Source organism: Lemur catta, chromosome 8, assembly GCF_020740605.2.
Source record: "Lemur catta isolate mLemCat1 chromosome 8, mLemCat1.pri, whole genome shotgun sequence".
NCBI classification, from domain to species: domain Eukaryota; kingdom Metazoa; phylum Chordata; class Mammalia; order Primates; family Lemuridae; genus Lemur; species Lemur catta.
The window spans coordinates 45,381,628-45,401,345 of NC_059135.1; the positions used below are offsets into that span (position 1 = coordinate 45,381,628).

General features: G+C 36.2%; 1 protein-coding gene across 2 annotated transcripts in view; it reads left to right on the top strand.

Moving 5' to 3' along the window:
- The window catches only part of PDE1A (phosphodiesterase 1A), a 305,673-nt gene that overhangs the window by 52,694 nt on the left and 233,261 nt on the right, over window positions 1-19,718 (top strand). The window contains exon 1 of one of the 2 annotated variants that reach the window (XM_045558635.1): window positions 16,950-17,643. The exons of the other annotated variant lie outside the window; for it this stretch is intronic. Coding sequence (XP_045414591.1) covers window positions 17,591-17,643 — 53 coding nt within the window. The 5' untranslated portion in view covers window positions 16,950-17,590. Of the gene's footprint in view, window positions 1-16,949; window positions 17,644-19,718 lie in introns of those variants that run through there. 2 annotated transcript variants of the gene reach the window in all.

The following is a 19,718-nucleotide window of genomic DNA, read 5'->3' on the forward strand; positions in this document are numbered from 1 at the left end:
TAGCAATTTGCTCAAGTATGATACAGATATGAATTTATTAATTGAAAAGCTGATTCATGTAAGACATTGTTAAGGCAGTGGAATACAAAGATGAGTTATTCCCTCAGTACTGAACAAAATGAGATGGGAAGGTTACAGTTAATGGTAAATGAAAAGAATCAGAAGAGCTATTGCAGTTATGTTTACCTTGGAAGTGGAAGTAAAGATGGTCAACAGTCACAAAGAAGGGACATCTATCTCAGATTTGATTATCAGGAAAAGCATCTAGAAGCAGGATATATCCACATTGAGGGTTGATGTTAAGCAAGAAGCGGCTGGGGGAAGAGTTTGAAGGCAGCATATTCTAGGTAAAGGAACTTAGAACCTGTAAATTCCTGGAAGGAGAACATAGTGATTTAGGTGAACTGAAAGTGGTTCAATGTGGCAGAAGCCTGAATGTGTGTCTAGGTAGTGAGTGAGTCTGTGGGGAGATTTTGAGAGATATAGCTAGACCATATTCTCATATATATGTTATTTATGAAGCTTAAATATAATATATAATATTTCATTTTATATACTATGATCTTAAGGAGTTTGACCATCTTGGGGGCATCTGGAAGCCATCGAACGATTTTAAGCAAATGGAATTCCTATACTTAAGGAGTTTTATTTAGTTGATTATCAGAGATAATGTATACATAATTATTATCCAAGGTAGAAAGTTTTATATGTTCCAGGGAAATTAGAGAAACAACAGTATGTAAGTTAAGAGTTGGAAGATTATTTCTACTTAAAGAGCTCAGGTAAACCTTGGTGAAGGGAGAACATTTTGGTTAGGCTTAATACTCATCAGGGTTGTAGATTACCCCTTTTATTATTACTGATTGTTTTATTTTGTTTGTAAATCACTTTGAACACAAACAATACACAGATGTCATTCTCCCAAGTTGTAAATCTTGCTTCTGAAATATGGTATCTTAAAGTTTTGATGTAGCAAATTTTATGTAAGATACAAAATTTCAAGATAATGCTGAATTATACATATCCTTTGACTTTTCAGTCTAAGATTTCAATATGATTTAAAAATTAAAGTTGCTGGCCGGGCGCGGTGGCTCACGCCTGTAATCCTAGCTCTGGGAGGCCGAGGCGGGTGGATCGCTCGAGGTCAGGAGTTCGAGACCAGCCTGAGCAAGAGTGAGACCCCGTCTCTACTAAAAATAGAAAGAAATTATCTGGCCAACTAAAAATATATATACAAAAAAAATTAGCCGGGCATGGTGGCTCATGCCTGTAGTCCCAGCTACTCGGGAGGCTGAGACAGTAGGATCGCTTAAGCCCAGGAGTCTGAGGTTGCTGTGAGCTAGGCTGACGCCACGGCACTCACTCTAGCCGGGGCAACAAAGTGAGACTCTGTCTCAAAAAATAAAAAAATAAAAAAAATAAAAAAAATAAAAATTAAAATTAAAGTTGCATCAAGTTTTTAGAAAACTTCTTAATTTAATGTAATTTCAAAGTCAAAGTTACAAGAATAGTACAAGGAACTCCAGGAACAACCATTTATATTTTGTCCTATTTGTCATTCTCTCTCATGCTTTACATGTATAATTAAACAGGCATATAAATATGAATTTTTATTATATGAGTATGATAAAATTAAACACACCTTACATAATGCATACAATTTTAATCACTCATTTGCACATTTACAGTACAATTATTAAAATCAAGAAATGTAACACTGATAAAATACTACTGTGTAATCTGAAGTTCTTATTCTAGTTTTGTGTTTGTTCTAATAATATCCTTCATAGCTATGTCATTCCTAATCCAGGATCAAATCTAAAATGATACATTGCATTTAGTTGTCACATTTTTGCAGTCTTTTGATCTGGAACAGTTCTTCAACTTTTCCTTGTGTTTTTTTGACCTTTACAGTTTTAGAGTACAGGCAAATTATTTGTAGACTCTCCTTCACTTTGGATATGTATGGTATTTCCAGACATAAGAAATTAAAAATTTTTATTTCTACTAAAATGAAATTTATTTTTGTGATGTTGGCTCAGGAGGCACATAACACTAGTTTGCCCTAATAATGATTCAGTAGCAGTAATGTTCCCATTTTTAACTCTTTGAACTAATTACAAATTAATAGAAAGATACTTTGAGACTATATAAACACCCTGCTTCTTCCTTATCAAATTTTCACCCACTCGTTTTAATATTCACTGATTTTCTAGCTCCATCAATCCTTTGGTATTTATTAGTTGGTGTTTTCTGATAAGGAAGCTTTCTTCCCAATGTATTTATTCATTTATTTATGTCAGTAATGACTCATGGATTCAGATTTTATTCAGTGGGTAATAATACATTGCTATCATTACTTATTTTCATGCTCAAATTTTCCCATATTTGATCCATGGAGGCTTTTTGAGCTGGTTCCAACATTATTTTGATATGTCCCTATCATTCTTTGAATGCATTCTTACTTTCTAGCACAACATATTCCAATTTCATCTTGTACTTTCTCTACTTAGCCCTAGATTTATCCTATTTTATAAAGAATTCTGATTACTTTTAGTAGCGAGTGGTGTATAGAAACCAAAAATTTGGGTGGTAGGTGTGCTAATTACTATTGGTGTGCCATTGTTTCTTGGTCTTCTCACTGGACATAGCTAGGATTGTATATATTATATATAAAAAGCCTATAGTTTATACCAGTACCTCAAACTTCTGTCCAATGCCATAACATCTATTCTAGTCTTTCCCTTTCCATTATGTGGAATTCCCTGTCCAACCATGAGACAGCTGGCTCCCATTATCCTCAAAATTCTTCTGCTCAAATCAATAGGAGATTTTTATATATAAAATGATTATATATAAACATAAGTTTATGGAGAAGAATAAACATGCATTAGTATGCAAGACAAACTTTGTAGGGGGGCGGAAACTGCAGGAAGGCTGGCATACGCAATGTTTAAGCATTCTAAAAACTACAGCAATTAAAACAGTGTGGAAATAGTGTAGAGAAATCAACAGAAGTGAGATAGAGCCAAATAAACATGAAAGTTAAATGTATGATAAAAGTAACATTTTAAACTAGTGGGAAAAATAAAGGATATTTTTAAACAAATAGTATTAAGATAATAGGCATTTTAGATAATTTGGAAAAATCAAATTATATCATAATATTGAGAATATGCCTTAAATTTTATGTGCTGTTAATTCATTCCCCCAAAGGAAAGTATTGCTGTTTGGAATAGATCTTTGTTTAATGATGCAAAAATATGTCAAATATTTATTATTTATTTTTCATGAATAAAAACACAAGAGGTGATTATTGCAGTTGAATGGGAATATATAATGCCTGAAAATAATAAGAAAATATGTGGTATAATTTAAAGGGCATCTATAACTAAACAACATCCTATCAATCTGCCATAATTACTAACTGTTAAAGTTCTTAACACTCATGTTCTGAAATGTAATAGCAGTTATTTATCATCACCCAATATATTAGCAGATTTGATTTCTTCATCAGGTCAGCTGTCTTACAGTACCATTCAGAGCCAATAAAACACAGAATAGATAAGTTTTTATAGAAATTAATATGGAAAGAAAACATGTAGAGTATTAACTCTAGAGAGTTGCTGCAGTTTGGGACTTGAACTTCCAGAAATCAAAATGTGACCACTGGGATTCTGGAAATGAATCCCAAAAGAAAGATGAAGATACATGAGAGACAATCTGTGCATACTTAAATTATATGCCTAGGACTGCAGAGTGTCATTTTTTTCTATATACATAATAACCACAGAAAGAAGGTTATTCAAGTCAATGCCAAGCTGAGGAGGACATTGGGAAACTTTGTCTTCATCATTTTTTGGTTCATATCTCCGTTAAGTTCATGTACCTATCCTCCCAAAAGAAAACATTCCTTAGAAACTTTAAATGAAGGCATTAAAATAGAAAACAACAGCAGCAGCAGCAATAACTTCCTTAAAGCAAAATATTGTCATGTAAACAGATGGTCATATCTCTTCTTTCTCTGATGTCAAATATTTTTTACAGTTAGCCCATATCTTCCTTTTATATTTATTTTTTTTTTATTTTTTTTTTTTTTTGAGACAGAGTCTCACTTTGTTGCCCGGGCTAGAGTGAGTGCCGTGGCATCAGCCTAGCTCACAGCAACCTCAGACTCCTGGGCTTAAGCGATCCTACTGCCTCAGCCTCCCGAGTAGCTGGGACTACAGGCATGAGCCACCATGCCCGGCTAATTTTTTTTTTTTTTGTATATATATTTTTAGTTGGCCAGATAATTTCTTTCTATTTTTAGTAGAGACGGGGTCTCACTCTTGCTCAGGCTGGTCTCGAACTCCTGACCTTGAGCGATCCACCCGCCTCGGCCTCCCAGAGCTAGGATTACAGGCGTGAGCCACCGTGCCCGGCCTTCCTTTTATATTTATTTCCATAGGAACAATCGACTGAAATATTTGTTTAGTATAACTAATCAGAAAAATTGCCCCGATCTCCATGGTTTTCTTGGTTTCAGAGCTTTTTGTCTTAACTGAACATGTGATTGTTCCAGCACAGAAATTGCTTTCATTAAGGCCACCAGTTGTTTCCATATTTGCCAACTTTAATCGAAATGTTTCTGTTCTTCCTCTTTGATTGCTCTGCAGCCTTTACACCAGTGACACCTTTCTCCTACTTGACACTCCATCCACTTTGGTTGTAGGACAAACTTCCCCTCCTGACTTCCCAGCCTTTCTGACAGCTTTGCTGGACACTCTTCCCTGCCCATCCCCTCAGTTGTCAGGGTTTTGTTCTTGGGACTTTACTTCTCTAATCTGCATGTTTTCTATGAACAAGACTATCCACATTCATAGTTTCATTTTATGTAGTTCCCTACCCTTACCTTGTATACTTCCACCTCCCCACCCCCAATACTTTATCTCTAGAACTGATTTCTTTCCTCTTTCATCAACTCTCCCTCAACCCCCACACACCTCTCCATCATAATTCTTTCTTCTTGTTACCAGTCTGGGTCTTCTTATACCATCCTCCCAGATAACAAACCAGAAACCTAAATATTATCTTAGAATCCTTTTCTTTCTCATTCAGTACACATAATTATACACTAAGCTCTATGCATTATCCCTGTTAATATCTCTTGAAAATGATTTCTCTTTCTCAATAAATGCCTTTGCCTTACTTCAAGCCACAATCATCTCTCACCTAGGTTACTTTAATAGACTTTTTACTGATACTCCTGTACCCACACTTGTAATCCTCAAAAATATTTTGTACATTTTTATCAGTGAGATCTTTCAAAAGTGCAGGTTGGAAGGTGCCATTTCTCTGATAGCAGCTCACCATGGCTGCCCCCTGCCTATTGGATGTAGTCTCAGCTCCCCAGTATGACATATATGATTTGACATCTCAATTTTCCAAATTTATCTCCTGCCACTACTCCTCACACTTTTACCCTCAAGTCATACCAAGATACCTGCCACTTCCTGAATGATGTGGTATTTCATGCTTCTGTGTTATTTTCCACTCTCCTTTGATTGAACTGCCTTTCCCTACTTTGTCTTTCTGATAAACAGTTCTCTCTTGGTGAACTTCTAATCACTGGCTAAATCTTGCTAAAACAGCATAATTTCCTCTGTGTCTTCCTCTCTCTCCTTTCTGTGCCTCTTTTGTTCCTTGTATTTATTTTATGAATGCACTTACTGAATTGTATTGAAATTGCTTTAAAAAGTAGATTCTATTTTCCTCTTAAGCTTCTTGAGGAGCGGAGCTGTGTTTTAATAATCATTATTCTCCTAACACTTAGAATATCCTTTGTCACATTGGCAGGGGAGTTAAGCTGTGTTATTTTTAAAAGTAGTATATAAAGCAAAAATTTACCGAAAGTCAAAATTTACCTTTCAGTATGCCTTAGAAATGGTCCCATTGAAGACAACTTAGTAAGACCAACACAGCCAGTCTTCTCTCCATTGCTGGAGCAGATTTTTGTTTCTTTGATTGTATATTGGGTGAAGAAGTTGGTGTAAGAAAAGCCTCTGTCTTTAGATACAAGTAGCATTTAACAAGATGAAATTTTCATATTATGAGAGGTCTTGAGGTTGGAGATCAAGGGAACAGCAGATTTACTTCCTCCAGCTCAGACACTTGTGGGGGAGCCCTCTCCGAGAGGAACTGCAAGAGGAGTTCTGCAATGGTTGGAAGGGTGAATAACTTAACCTTGAAGGTCCCTTCAGATTCCAGGAGTCTGTGATTCTATTTATAACAAATAACTCATTACCTCAAGGTCAAAAAATAGATGTTGGTGAATTCCCATACTGAAACAATATGTACACGCAAAACAGCAGCAATGTTCTGTATTTGCAGAACAACTGAGGAAAGTGAGTTCAGAATCTCCACAAATGTAAGGTAAGAATTAATTAATAATATGCTTGGAGTCCATCGTTGAAAAAGAAGTTACTTATGAAACAGGTGCAAAAGAAATGAATGAAGATAAAAATACAAAATGATTGTAAGGAACAAAGAGAAAGCATCAAAGTGAATCATATTTGATGGTTCCAACCCTGGAAGGCACTAGTAATTAAATGTATGGGCTATGGAGGAAAGCAGTCCTAGGTTCAAGTCTTTGCTTTGCCAGTCCCAGCTGTGCCATATTAGCTATCTCTAAAACAGGGACACTAATCCTATCCCAGATTGTCTGGGAGAAATCAATGTAGTAGGGTCTATAGAGCCCTCAGCAGTGCCTGGTACATACGTGCTCAGTAAATGGCAGCAGTATTTTAGTGAAATATAGGGGCTAGGTAATCTCCTTGATAACTCTGAGCTTGACAAGTCTATGAATGGACTTTTTAGTCCATCTAGCCTTTTTAGTGAAGATGAAACTCTTATGATGTGATTTAGAAAAAAGGTAGGGGATTTTAATCAATTAACTTTTTTATGATTTGGGTTACTGTGGGCATGATTTTAAAGAGAGAAGTGCATTACAGATATAACTCAGTATTGGAGTGCCATTCTGTATGTTAGGGATAGAACTACAACTTCATTTGTATATTTACTGTGACTTGATTTTTTTTCCTAGAGTTTCTCAGTAACGTTTTGACCAGAAATTTTGTTTGTCCACTTCTGTCCACTGAAGATTATACAGCAAGTAAATGGCAAGACTTAAACTTTAAAGCCTCCAAATATTTAGTCTTCTGCTTTTCTTGATTCACTGATCCATCCATGTGTGAGGCTTATAATATTGTGTGAATGATCCAAAATAGACAAATGTGTCTCTGAAATCAAGTCTGAATTGCTGCTAGGGTTCTACCTAATTCACATTATCAGAGAATTATATTTTTAAAGATATGGTCAACCAAGATGCTTTTTTCTTTGAGGCTGCTATTAAAACTAAGAAAATGATCATGCAAAGCAGGGCAGTATGTTAGTGAGAATAAAGATGTAAGCATCAAATACAACTGAATTCAAATCCTCTTACTGTAATATACCAGCTGTGTAGCCTTTGGCAAATTATGTAACTTTTCTGAACTCTAGTTTCCTTGAGTGTGAATTGAAGGTATGAGAGTCTACCTTTCAGGTGTGCTGTACAGAATTAACTGAAACAGTGCATATAAAGTATAGTGCTTGACACATGGTAAATGACTGACAGTGTCCACTTTCCTGCTTCCGTATTTTCCATGGGGTCAGGTGGAAAAAAGAGCAAATGAGGATAGATTGTTATTGTCTAGGACCATGGAGAAAGATGAAGGCTCATAATGTTGAAAAACATGCAGAATTTCTAAGATGGACTTGATTTCCAATATTCTATTCTGGTATTAGGCTATGCATCAGATGATGCAGTAAATAATGTGTCTAATATTGGGCTTGGGAAAATGTCATTGACCAGTTTAAATCCTGCATTAATTTAGGTTAATTTGAATTTGAATTTAGAATTTAACTAAATGAATGTACAAATAAATTATGGTAAATATAGCATGGCATAGAATAATTAATAGTAATGATACATTGATATGAAAAATGAGGTAGTAATTCCAGAGATAACATCGGTAAGGATAGATCATTACGATGGACTTGGAGTTGGGGGAATAGTCAGTAGAAGCAAAGAGAAAATCTGGAACTGAAATGAGTTTTTTGAGGAGAGGAGAGGGTACAAATATATGTGGTCTATATTTATTCTCTCTGCTAATAACTCATTTTTGTTTTAAAAAGGTAATAGGAGTAGTGACCTATAACATTTGGGTTATTTACACAGAATCTACCATACATGCCACTGAAAGTTTGGCAAACTCAGTGGCTGCTTCTTTGCAAAGTCAGCGTGAGTCATGATTATCTCTGTTGCTGTCTATTTCTAAAAGCTTGGAGAAGTCTATAGGTTAGCATTTAGGAATTTTCCATTTATTGACATTGATTCAGCTCATGTCTTGGTGGTAGTTCTGCACATTTATTCATAGGCATTACTGGAAGCTTATGACAGATTTTTTAAAAAAAACTACTGATTGAATTTAGAGTCATGTTGAAACCAAACAAAATATGGACGAAAACTGGTAAGGATGACTCAGTACTGAAGTTAAGTTGATGACGTAAGTGATGGACTTCAGAGCTGCAGAGAAACTAAACCAGTCTCAGTACCTTTGAACAAATTTTCACTGACCAAAGAATTTCAGATAAGAATATCTTTGGCACATTTGGGGAGTAATGAAAACCTCTGAATCACATGCTCTTACACTTTGATATCACATGGATCATTTCTCTAATTATAACACATGAGCCTCTCTAATTCTGCATGCTAATGCAGCATGAACCACAGCACACTGTTTCATCCACAATGTGTCCTCTAAATCATGTGTTGTTGCATAGTGCTTAGGGCTTGCCTTCCCTCTTATCCTGCTTATTGAATACCTATTCATCCTTCAAGCCCCTGTTCAACCACTTCCTTTTTAGTCCTCTGACTCAAGAGAATTTTATATTAAAGAGGCTGCTTTTCGCAATGTTCCTTTAACTACCCAGTATACAAAAGTCTTTTCCTTTTATGGTAGATTTATATATTGCTTGATTACACGCTTAGCAGTGGGTGTTTGGCTATGAGAATCTGTTTTACATGATTTCCTTTGTTGTTGTGGTTGTTGATGTTTTCACAGAATGTCACACTTTTCAAAGGAAGTTGTTTGACTGCCAGCCCCAAAACGGCTGTCAGAACTTGTGGGAGTGCTAATTGGAGCCAATCAAGTATTAACTGACCTGCTTCTACACTTCAGTGACAAAGAGGAATTTCTCCTATTTGTGAAGTAGAAAGGCTCATTTCAGATGTATTTAAATGACTGGAGAGTTAGCCAATTTGGGGAACATATTTTCTTTCTCACTAGAAGCTATAAATCTGGACTTTATTATTAATTTATTTAAGAAAATAATAATTCTGGTATATTTTGTTATTGAATCAGTGGCTAATAACCTTTAATTCGGACACATAAGTCAAGAGAATCAAGTATAAAACTATTTACTAGATAGAATCTTCTTCTTTCCTCTGAGGTAGAAAACATATTTGGTAAAATTGAGAACCATTTCCAAAATGATTCTCAGTTGTATTGCCAATATTAATATTCTTGTTTGCTATGATTTGAATGTGGCCCCTCCAAAATTCAGGGGTTGCCAATATGACAGTATTAAGAGATAGGGCCTTTTAAGAGGTGATTAGGCCAGGAGGGCTGCTTCTTCCTTAATGGAATTAAGGCCCTTTAAAAAAAAAATCTTCACATTTGATTAGCTTGTTCTTCTGCCTCTGCCACGTGAGGACACAGTGAGAAGGCCCTCGTAAGTTGCCGGCACCTTGATCTTGGACTTCTCAGCTTCCAAAACTGTGAGGAAATAAATTTCTGTTCTTTATAAATTACCCAGTCTGAGGTATTCTCTTATAGAGGCACAAAATGGACTGATATACCATTGTATTTGATCTTATGAATGTAAAGCTCCTGACTTGAAGAAATGTAATGACAAATATTTTAAGATGAATCACATATGTAAGCATTAGACAATGTTTTGAAGCATTGCAAGAGATCAGTAAGAGTCTATTTTTAGGTTCTTACAATCACATATATGAGGAAAATATATTTTTGGTATAATTTAACTAGATTTATTTTTATAGTAGTTAGAAAGAATTAAGTGTTCAGATCTTTTCCTCAGTTACTGCAACCTGCAGAATGGGTTTATTCATGTGTTGAACAGATAAATTTGTGAACAAAAAATTACACAGATGATAATATACACAGATTATGATATGATACTTGCAAGGGGAGCAAAGACAGTGCTGTAGGTACAGGTATATGAAATTCAGATGGGGTTGTCAGGAGAGTCACCTCTCTGAAGAGGTGACACTGCAGTGAAATCTGAGCAATGAGCAGGATGAAGAGCATTTCAGAAATAGGGAACAATATGTACAGAGGGGCAGGAAAGAATATGTAGTGCTTGAGGAGCGAAATGCAGCTAGTTGGGGAATGAATCAAAAAGTCATGGTTCTGAGATTGAGGGTTCAGGTAGGTGAGGGCCGGATTAGGCAGAATGTTAATGCTGTAGTGTGATGTATTACTCATTATGTATACTGAAGGATATGAGTAAGAAAGCTTCATAATTTTATGAGGATACTGTACTTTTCTCTCTTCCATTTTGATGAGTATGACCTTTTCCTTGTCAGCCAGAGATACCTATCTGCCTCATGCAGGGGTGGGGAGTGGTATTAATATTATCACAGATGAAAGCAAAGACAAATCAGAAACCCAGCTTTGAATACCTAAATGGAACTTTTGAGCCCTGTGTAAGAGCTTTCTTCACACCAAAAAGTATTTCCCAAATTCCTGAAGCTCTACATGATTGAGATTGTGATCAAGGCCCATAGACTTGAATGTTGGGTTTATTATAAACCATAGATGTAGGGCCCCCAGGAGATAAATTAAGAGATTTTCTGTCATGTAGGATGGGGAAAGCATATCTCTTCTGCCCTGATGAAGTGTAGAAAGGGGACTCAAAAAGAAGGCATTTAGTGCAAATGGTTAAAGTATTTTCAGTCCTTATCTGTAAGCTGAAATTTCAGGGTGAAGAGCATGTTTGGTTGAAAGTGAAAGCCTAAAGCAGAGAAGATTTTGCTGTGGTTTAGTGAGTTAGCAGTGACAGAGTAAAAATGGTGGGATAGTGTGGCCAATCCCAAGCCTTCCTCAGTGCCTGCTTGTGTGGGATGGAGGGTGCAGGAAGTCCTGTCAGCTCTGTGGGGATTTCAGAAGTCAGCTGAGATGGGGAAGTGTATCTGTCACTAGCCTGGCATGCCCATGGCAAGAGGCCAGGGGATCCTATACAGATGCCTAAGGGTTAACAGCCTCAATGGAGATACAGATGGGGGATGGGGGTGAGACTCAGAGGATCTAGAGGCAACAGTGAAGGCTGAGATTGACTCAATCAGCAGCAAATGACCATAGTTCCCAGACTGAGTCAATTGATCTGAGCAGCCATGGATTTTAGCTGTAGGTGTCTGCAGGGAACCAAGTGATCAGACAGACAAAGAACATTATTGCAGAGACCAGAGGACCTGCAAGTTTGCAACTGAGGCTACCTCTTTCCTGTCACCTCAATGTCATAGAAACCCACCTCCTTACAAACTCAGATGTCTCCTTGAAGAAAAACAGTGGGTTGGAGAAAATATGAAAGATTCCCTATTTGGCAGATATGACTTAGGTTTAGAAAAAGAATGTTTATAGAAGAAGATAATAAGGTAGCATCGATGATCACTTTGTTCATGTATTCATTCATTTAGTAAATAACCACTGAGTGTCTCTTATATACCAGGCACAGGGAATACAACAAACACCAATCTCTGCCTTCCTGGAGTTTACATTCTAGTGAAGGTAGTTCCAAATTGAAGCTATAAGGAAAAAAACAAAACAAAACAATAACTCAATTAGAAAAAATAAAGTAGCTACAATTTGTTTTAAGTATTAGGCTAAATTTTTAATCGTACAACAATGACGATGAGGAGTATTCTGGTGGTATGACCATGTTGTGGTTAAGAAAAGCTAAAAATTACTACAGAGTTTATTCTTGGCTGGACAATAAATTTAAATAACTTGACATTTTATCATGGGGTCAGAGAGTCATAGAATTTTAGAGCCGGAAAGGTTCTTAGAGGTCATCTGGCCCAACCTCTTAGTTTGACTAGTAAGGAAATTGACTGGTCAGGAGTTGAAGAAAAAAATGCTGCTAAAACTGGGGTTTAAATGTATGTTCTTTGATGTTAGTCCAGGGCTCTTTATAATAGAATGAAACTTCCATTCAGATCTTAGGAAATATTCATTGATTCACCTGTTAAATTCACCTTGCTATCAGAAGGCCCTTTGTGAAAGTTTCTAGGGTTGGGTCTTTTAAGTATTGGAAACATAATTGGAAATGTTATGATATTTAAGTAGGGTAGGTGGTTAGGAGAAAATAGACCCTCACTAGAGTGCTTAGTTCTTTCTCCATAAAATGTTAAATACAGCTCACAAAGAGTGCCCAGCAAGGTGACAACCTACATAGTAGGAAGTAAAAGCTTGGGCTCAGGAGTGAGACATCTGAGTTCAAATTCTAGCTGTGTCATCTCTCAGCTAGTTTCTTAATCAGTTGTGAAGCTTGTAGCAAGAAATTTGTTATAAAAAATGAATAAAATGTTGAAAGTCAGGAATGACTTATCTTGAAAGGCTAAATTAGGTTTAAGTTATGTCAAAAATGTTGGCACTCTCATTCACTTACTTCCAATAGTTTTTCCCCTAGAGGGAAAGGGAAAGGGTTTTGGTTAGTTCATTGGGAATAATTCATACTCTTCCATTTGTCTCACGGTATAGTTGACCAAGTGGTGTTCCACTTTACTGATGCAGTACTTATAGCTATGACAAATGAAAATGATGGTAGTCCTTGCATTTAATGCACATGTTTTACTTTTCTTGGTTTTATTAAGGACTAGGTACTTTTCTGAGGGAGTATTACATGTACATTTCATCTTTTATATATGATATATCAAAAAATAAAAGAGTGGGAACAACCAGACTGGTAGTTTAGGTGTATGGGGTACTATAATCATACACAAAGTTAGCTTTAACCTTGGTGGAAGGTGGAGAGGAAAGAGTGAAAGAAGCAGGTTTTTAAAAAGAAATTAAGATAATTTGTTATATATATAGTGATAAAACCTAAAATGCCATCTAATCCTTTCTTTTTCACATTTCCTTTTCTCTCCTCCACTTAATTTAAAATTCACTTAAATATAACTTGTGACATTGTGTTTAATTAAATTGTGTTTTAAAAAACAAACACTCACTTGGTCTAAGACTGATATTTGACTAGACTTATATGGTTAAAGTGATAACCTGCAGAGATATTCATTTTCCAGTGCTTGGGCTGGTATCATGTCAAGTGATCTTTCTCCCATCGCATGCTTTGGCACTTGTATATTACAAATAGAGCCAGAGAACAGGCTATAACAATGAAGGAAATAAGAAAAAGAAAAGCTTACTTGTTTTCCATAATGCTTAACAAAAAATACTGTGATGCTCTTAGTGTCCTTTTTGTGGGAAAAGTCATGCATGTCAATTTTGTATTTCACCACACAAAATATGTTAGTTAAATTATATTGGTGTGTTTCAGCTTTGCATTTTATTTTTTATTTTTATTTTTTTTTATTTCAGCTCTTCATGGGGATACAAAAGCTCAGGTTATATACATTGTCCATGTCCCGCCCATCCCCCTGGGTCAGAGCCTCAAGTGTGTCCATTCTCCAGACAGTGCGCCTGGCACTCACCATGTAGTCATACCTCCATCCCCTCCCCCCACCCCCCACCTCCCCGAGTCAGCACCTTCAAGCATGACCATTCCCCAGACAGTGCGCAACGCACTCATCATGTAGGCATACACCCATCCCCTCCCCTCACCCCCCGTCTCAGTCTGATATCCAATTGTTATCCTTCCCCGATGTACATTTAGGTGATGATCAGGGAAACCAATTTTCTGGTGAGTACATGTGATGCTTGTTTTTCCATTCTTTGGATACTTCACTTAATATAATGGGTTCCAGCTCTCTCCAGGAGAACCAAAGAGATGTCGTATCACTGTTATTTCTTATAGCTGAGTAATACTCCATGGTATACATATACCACAGTTTACTAATCCATTCGTGGACTGATGGGCATTTGGGTTGTTTCCACATCTTTGCAATTGTGAATTGTGCTGCTATAAACATTTGGGTACAGGCATCTTTGTTATAGAATGACTTTTGTTCTTCTGGGTAGATGCCCAATAATGGGATTGCTGGATCGAATGGTAGGTCTACTTGAATCTGTTTAAGGTATCTCCATAATGCTTTCCACAGGGGTTGCACTAGTTTGCAGTCCCCCCAGCAGTGTATGAGTGTTCCTGTCTCTCCGCATCCACGCCAACATGTGTTGTTTTGGGATTTTTTGATAAAGGCCATTCTCACCGGAGTTATCAACTTTGCATTTTAACAAATTAATTTCACAAATATTTACTGGGCACCTATTATGACAGTCTCTAACAATACTGAGTAGGGGAGGGTATGCGTGAATGTATGTGTTGTATGTGTGTGTACATGTGAGTAGGCATATTGTGAGTGTGTGTATGTGTGTGTGTGTAAGAGAGAGAGAAAGTGCTAGACAAAGTCAGCCTGACTTTGTTTTTCCATACCAGGAAAAATATAAACACCATTTCTGATCCCTGTATTCAGAAAAAAAACTATAATAAATCATAGTCTGTATAAGAGAATTGGCCTGGCTACTTATGTCATAAATTTTAGTGTTTTGCACAGTACAGTTGTGTTAATGTAAGGAATATATTTTTGTAATTTAAGCAATAATAATGAAGTCTTTTTGTCTTATTGAATACTACATTAAAGTTGAATAAGTCAACAAAGTCAACTTCCCACAGTTAATTTAAATTCTCTTTGAGAAAAAATTAATGAAAACATTTAAGAAATACTATTTTTCTCTGTGCCAAGTGAATATTTAATTTACTGGTATCTTCTTATTGCTCTTTAGAGTCTAAGATTGGGCTTAAATATAGTGCTTAACATAAGAGTAAATCTAAGCTTTCTGCCTTAATCACTTAAGAGAAAAAAGAATATAAACCTAATAGAAGGAAAGAGGTTATGGCTTTCTTATAATTAATTTAACAACTCTCAGTTTCTTCAGTTGATAACCAAGCCTTTGAGCCTCAAGTTTGATTGTATACTTGCTTGTCATTTAAATTGTACGTTGGCTAGATGTTTAGTAGTGCTTGTGTTGAGTTCCTTCCATTGTATTCATGTAGAAATCCTTTCACATTTCTAATTCAAAAGTAGACAAAATGAAAGTTAATTTTTAAAAGTTGGTGGCCTAATTATTCTCTTGGATTGTCCCTCAGAAAGAGTATTTATGCTAAATTCATAGTAATATAGATAAACCATGACTACAGAAATTGAATGCCACCCACAAACACAAAAATCCTTCCAGAAGACCTGTATAATGTGTTTTTACTTATGTACCTTCCTATACACAAAGAAAGCCAAAGCATATGGTTCTAACAAAGTGCTTACTCCAAAGTCTGCATGTCAGTTTGGAGTTGGTTTCCATATTTAACTGCTATATTACACACGTGATTTTTTGATTCAATGCTTATTGAAAATGAAGGGAACATTGATTTAGATATTAACATATAAATATAGAATATCTACACAAATATATATGTCATATACAATTATCTTCTTTTTATTTATAACATTTTAATTTATTTATAAGTGTATATAACAAGCATGTAGTTTTTGGAGTATCAGGCATCATAACTTCTATGATAGTTTCTTTGCAAGAAGCAGACTAATCATATTTAGAAATAACATAATGGTACCATTAAAGCTGGAAAGGAACATAGACTTCATTTAGTATTATAACTTCATTTTACAAACAAGAAAACTGGTAGATAGGTCAAGAAATTTGCCCACAATGGCCCAGCATATTCATGATAGAACTAGGAGTAAAATTCATTTATTTTATTTTTAGTTCAATGCTCTCTTGGGCTGATTACATTTCCTAGTGTAGAATTAGAACTGCTCAACAAATCAGTGATTTCTTTATAACTCTCCTCTCCTTCCTGATCTCTCCTCTGGAAGAAAAATAAAAAGGCGATCTTGCTCCATGGAAGTATTTGGAGAATGCTAATGACGATAGATTATATCCACCTTTATGACATTTGATCCTTATTTTTACGGATCATTCAACTACAGTCATGTGTTGCTCATTTTTTAATCTTTTATTCTGTGTATATTTTAAAAATGTTTTAATCATGCTTTAATATGGTTTATCTTATTATATACCAAACCTCTGGCCTGGAATCTTCTGACAGTTTGATTGAATAGAAACTTTGTTAGTGATCTAGATATAGGAAAGTCTCCAAAATAAGTTACATTAAAATACAGGGATTCACTTTATCTGTAACTAGAATAACTGTTCCTACAGTTTAAGCCTAAGTCTTCTAAAGAAAACAATTTTTAATGTCATTTATTTTCAGCTAGTCACAAATTCTCTTTTATACTTGCTTTACTTTCCTTTTATTTTTATAAATTCAAATTTCTTCATATAGTGTACAAACACTAGGCTCCCAGGTAGTTTTGGGGGCTTATTATGAAAAAGTATATATATGTATGGGTGTGGATGTGTGTGTTTTCCTCTCTTTTTTTTTGCAGTGTCCCCTCTTAGTTGGAAAGCTACATTTGGGTACAGACATCTGGGTTATAATGTCACTGATAGAATTGAGCAATTTTTGTTTTTCTAACTTTTGGAATTCTGGCCAGTTTCACATAGGCTTCTATCAGTTGAAATGGTATCTTCAGCTTCAGCCAAGTGCAGGTTATTAGGTTACAAGTGCTAAAAATGATGAGTCGTTCTACACTTCATCCAGCATGAATAAAAGCAAGTTTGTAAAATGATTATAATCTCCTGAAGCAGAGCCAGCCATGCAACACGAGCCCATCTTTCTTAATTAGTTTGTATACAGTTCTTGTTTTAACAGAACAAACTTCAGAGGGTACTCACATGGGACTGCTGAACCAGCTGTACAACTTTTATTTTGAAGAAGAAAAGTTGAGCCTCAGAACAGGCTGTTTTAAAGACAGGGAGGGACTTATCCTCTCAGAGCTTGACCAGCATGTGGAAGGAGAGCTCCCATGGCTGCACTAACTTAGGGAGTTCCTACCTGGGTGACACTTGGGGCAGGAAGTTTTCTGTTTGTTTTGTTCCTTTCCGGAGTGTCCCGCGCACTTCTCTTGCCCGGATCAACGTGACTCTTGGTGGTTTTTGCACACCCTGCTCTGTGGGGGAGTGCCCCAACGTGCCTGTCTTATGTGGCCTCTATGGACACACTGCTCAGCTGGCAGAGAGCAGGGAAGTTTTCTCCCAGCACCCAAAAAAAGAAAGAGGAAACTACTTTTTCTTTCTGGGCTCCTTGCAGCACAATAGATCAGAATAAGCTTCCACATTCCCTCCCTGGATTTTCTGGAGTGGTTTCCAGGAAGAAGTTAAACCTTCACCTTTAAATGGATGAGCATGTCACAATCAGGAGGAAACATCTCCAAAAACCCATCTTTAGGTAAGTAATACTACATCCCAGGTGGCTGTGGGGTTGTCAGGAACAATAACTTCTCTCCTTCATCCTTAACTTGGGCGTTCTGGCACTAAGCTACAGCAGAAAAATAGAGTGTGCCTAAAGTTAACTTCATGTATACCGAAGGAGTCCTTTTATTTTCTATTTTCTGAAACTGTGTACACAAGCTCTTATCAACTTCTGAAAATACATTTTCGAAAAATCTTAACTATTCAAGCACATGAACGACATAGCACTGGAAAAACTTTTGCAACATTATGCAATCCCTTGCTGTTTCTGAGGACTGTTCCACAGTCCTCTAAATAGGAAATATTGTGCTTAGTTCTTTCAGCTGATCATACTCAAGGGCAATGTTTTAATGCTACACCTTTTTGGAGTTATGTATCTGGAGATAAATTTGAACTTGATAGCTACGGTACTAGAGTGCATATTTTATAGCTCGGTCAGGAATATCAGACCAGTAGTTAAAGAAACAATAGGGCAATAGGAAAAATTTCACATTGTGGTGGAATCTATGACTAGGCAAAATGTAGGTACAGTACAATGGATTGAGCTAAGGTTTTATTTTGGAGAGAGGGATATTCTTTCTCTAAGGCAGCAGCAATTTCTTCATTGTCTCTTTAATGCTTGATTCTTTAGTCACCTGTTATGTACTTTAGAATTTAGAATTGGGAATTTATAATTTTAAACTAGCTAGAAAATGAACACAAACAATTTCTGCATCTTAAAACAGATTTTTTAGAACGTTAATTATATGTCAATTTTATGCTTTCCCCAAAATAATTTTCTAAAAACAGCAGAAATACTACGTGTTAATAATATTAAATGTTAAAGTCAAGTTGCAGCCGCTGGTCCTTGATCTAGTATTAATTACAAGATAATAAAAATTTGTGGATGGAATTCCTGGCACTCTATGGTTGTTACATAATGAATAAGAGTGGACCTCAAGGAATATAATTGTGTAAAATATGGCCATTTTTATGTATTGATTAAACAATGCTACAATATTAATAGCAACATTATACTTTTGTAATGCTTAAAAGAAAATGCCAACTTGAGTCTGTTTTAAAAGCTTATTTTAAACATAAATTATACTTAAATCTACCCATATGGAGTTAATACTATAATCCACATCTACTTAAATATGCATTTGTTAGTCTTATGTGGCAATGTCAATAAGTAACCAAAAATCTAAAGTGAACCCCAAAATCCCCTACCATATTTCCTGAAAAGTTCTCCCAATCATATGTAATTAATCTGAGTGCTTTCCCAAGTGCAGGTATGACTTCAAAAAGGCATGATAGTTGCAAAGGTGATTGTAAACGTGATCCTAGTGAGGCACCCCTCAAAGAGGGCACCCCAGCAGTTTGGTAAGGCAAGGTTGTGCTGGATAAAATCAGATCCACCTAGCCATCATCTTTGTTGTATCACCTCCTCTGGTAGCTGTTGGAATTGAGGCAGGTGGTCTCCACCACTGATTTATGCCAAATCCTCATCTCTTCCTGAGGAATTATATGCCTACGTGCTACTTGCAGGTGGATTGCAACTTAACTATACTTCTTTCTTTGTGCAAAAAACAAAGCCTTTGTGGAAATTGAGATTCTTTGCCTATATAATTAGAATAAAATTTGATAAATTCAATTGATCACTTTTTGATTCTGGTTGATCTAGAGGAGAAAATGAAGCTACCAAAGAGGCCATACTTTGATCCAGGCAGTTGTTTCAGGCAAGTGTAGCAATGGGACCCTGACTGAAAACAGGTTATGGCTAGATGAGGGAGCAAGATTTCTTGGTCATCTGGCAGATTGACAGCTGGCATTACTTTTTACCAGGGTGAACTGTGCTGAGGGAAGAGGGAGGTGGAGAGTATCTTAAAGGATTCAAATAGCTAGGTTGAATTCTGCAGAGAAAGTTAATTTTCAATAACATACAGCATAGACTTCCTGATAGCTAGTTGTACTTTTAGGGAAGCTGGTAAATGGGTTAAGCTTGCTTTTGGTGCTTTCGCCCTTATCTCCTGCCCCACTTCATTGTCAGCCTCCTTTCCCAGGTACGTTGTT